We start from the raw sequence: 3,065 nt of genomic DNA on the forward strand, positions 1-3,065 counted from the left end.
CCCTAAACAATACTTTGAACACCGTACAATCGTGTACCAAAAATTTGTTTCGATCGGACTTACATCTTCCGAGAGAGAAATTTCTAAAGAGCCACGCTCTTTTTCCACGGGAAACGAAAATGCGCGAAAATATTTTCTGCAAACGAGAATACCCAATTAACTCTCTGGGGCACAGAATTTTAAGACAAAAGTACTCCAGCTGCACGGAAATTTTATTTAAGGAAAACATGACAAAGTAGGTTTGTTTTATTTATAAAAACGGCGAATTGTAACGTAAAACGACTGAAATTTAAAAGAAAAGCATAAATATTTAATTATTAGGTGAGACATAAGTAGTCCCACCGTGAAACTTGCGAAAATAAATTAAATGAATTGAGTTTATGTAGTTAGTTAAGTTTAAGTTAAGTTTTGTTATCTTAATACTTAAAGATAGGATGAAAAACATCCCACTGTGCTCGAAAGAGGTAAGAGCAAAAAGAAAATTAGAAGGACGGAATACTCTACGTTAGAGCGAACATTACCGAAGCTGCTAAGTGAAAAGGAGTAATCAAGCAATTCTGCTTCTCTAAAGGTGCTGTAAATTCTTAGTAGAAGGACGTTAGAGCTGCTGATCCTTCTGACTGAGTTCCTCGGAGGAACGGAGCTTTATCTAACAGGTAAGCGAACTTCTCCCATTCTTCGTGCACAATGGGGATCGACTCGACTCGAAAGGAGAAGGTGAGGAAATTCTTGCGAGCGTATATAGAGAATGTATCGTAGAAAATTGTGTAGGCAGGTAGGTATGAGACATACGACACCTTTCGAGGACAGGCTTCCAGGAGCATGTAGACGTTAAGATTATCCTCAAAGTAGTGATGCAGCTGGACAACATTCACGTGATTCAGCTCTTTGTGGATCATAATCTCACGTGCGATCTATAAGGAATAGATCATTATTATACCCTCACAGTCACTCTTGCTACCTGCAAAACTCAAAAGGATTATCTTAATGACGGTCTCTAATGTGATTTAGCGATTTCACAGAACAGGACCCTCGCGTTTCGAATCATTTGTTTATTCTTTAAACAGCGAATCTCTATTTTCACGCAAAAGTACAAATATTTTCGTACGCTTTCCTAATACCGATAACTTTCTAAAAAGTGAAAATTATAAATATGCATTGTTATTAATATAACACGTTTACGTAATAGATATGCTTCTGTTGTTTCGCGAACGTGATCATTTCGATAACAACATCGTAACTGAGCGATGACCGTATATTTGAGAGATAGATTGCAAATTTTTAATTTGACTTACAAAAATTTGCAAGGAAATAATCGCGTCGATTGTGGAATTGTGACATTGTAATTGAACGATTCCAAAGTGAAAAGTAAATGAATATATGTGGATATAAATTTGTGAATGTTACGTATAGAATTATGGTAATAAATAAAAGATATTGTTTTGATTATAAATCTTCTTTATTCTGATACGCGAGGAAGGCACGTCGCTATGCGATCAAACAAACATAGACAAGACACTGAGAGAAAAAAAACATATCAGCGTCACCCATACTAAACAGATGGTTACTATGTTATTTCTATATATATATATATATTAATCTGTCTCAGTATGTTGATTATTTTTGCCGTTACTATTACACAGACACATACTCATTTTTCTTTATAATCCAACAACCACCTTAAAAAAACCCATCTCCTCCGTGGTCGCAACTTCTTAAAAACCGAATTTTCCCAAGTTCCCATCTATCACCGTTTCCTTCGTTCCTCCATCCTAACGAAGTGTCCTCGAACACTGTAACAAGGTGTATTGCCGTTCATAACAGGCTGCTCTTTTCAAAACACCTTTTCCTCCGGTTGGTAACTGGAAGCCTCCGAGTCCCCCCCCCTCGTTACTCTTGCTCGTGGGGTACGTGTGCGATCCTTTACTTATTAATACTTATTGAGTAATTAATTTAATGTCGGCCTACCTCCACGTAAAAAAAAAAATGTAGGGCCGATTCTACAAGTGTCAGTCAAATGTAGGGCCGATTCCACAAGTGTCAGTCAAACGGCAGGCCAATTCTCCAAATAACAGTCAAACGGTAGGTCGAATCTATGTAATGTAATACAGGGCGTCTGTTTTATCTCAATACAGTGAAATATCATTTAAGGAAAAGAAATGTTTTAACAAAAGTTGTTTGGTACGAGAGGGAAAAATATGTGGTATAAATATTTTTTTTATACCGGGTGTGGTGGGGGAGATTTCAAAGTCAGTTTAATTTTTTGCGAATTTTGTGCGAACAAAGTCATTTCCTGTCATGGAAGGTCGTAAAATTGCGAAAAACCGGGAGTCGGGCCACCATGTGTTCCTCACTGTCGCATATTATTTATACAGGGTGGCCCGTAACTCTTCGAACATTCGGAAATGGGGGGTAGCTGAGGTGACTCTGAACAACTTTTTCCTTTTCCAAAATGTAGTTTGAAGCTTCGTTTTCGAATTACTAACGAAAAACACTGGCCAATCAGAGCGCGCGTAGAGCCCGCACTCAGGGACGGACGAACAGAGATTCACCCGCGCGCTATCGTGAACGACTTTTAGAGCTTCGTTAAAAGGTTATGAGAATAATACAACATGAAGGGAACAATAGCAGACTCGCGGTTATTGCGATGTAATACAGAAGTAGATCAGCAATATTTACGTTTACTCTGTTTACACAAGAAGCAACTAATACTCCATCTCAAAAATGTCAACCATTTATGGCAATGCAAGATTGACATCAGAAAACATCAGATAACAGAATTTATTACTCTGCGAATTTCGTTATTATTTTGTTTTATTTCAGTAAACGCATCGTTGATTTCTTGTATCAATTCATTACGCGATCTTGTAAATATCGCGCAAATATGTCTTACATCGCAGTAACCGCGAGTCTGCTATTGTTTCCTTCATTTCGTATTACCGCAGTAACTTTTTAACGAAGCTCTAAAAAACCTATGTTTGTATAACGTTTTTTTTTATTTCGACCCATGGAATATACTGACAACGTTTGGCCATTAAAACCTAGAACACCCTGTATATAAATAT

The 3,065-nt window shown here is 37.4% G+C and overlaps 1 protein-coding gene across 1 annotated transcript in view; it reads right to left on the reverse strand.

Moving 5' to 3' along the window:
• The window catches only part of LOC108574551 (serine/threonine-protein kinase PLK1-like), a 38,663-nt gene that overhangs the window by 20,022 nt on the left and 15,576 nt on the right, over window positions 1-3,065 (reverse strand). The window contains exon 2 of the mRNA XM_017937160.1: window positions 798-914. Within this exon, the coding sequence (XP_017792649.1) occupies window positions 798-914 (117 nt within the window). The remainder of the gene's footprint in view (window positions 1-797; window positions 915-3,065) is intronic.

The sequence above is a fragment of the Habropoda laboriosa genome, unplaced genomic scaffold (assembly GCF_001263275.1).
Source record: "Habropoda laboriosa isolate 0110345459 unplaced genomic scaffold, ASM126327v1 scaffold175, whole genome shotgun sequence".
Taxonomy (NCBI): Eukaryota; Metazoa; Arthropoda; class Insecta; order Hymenoptera; family Apidae; genus Habropoda; species Habropoda laboriosa.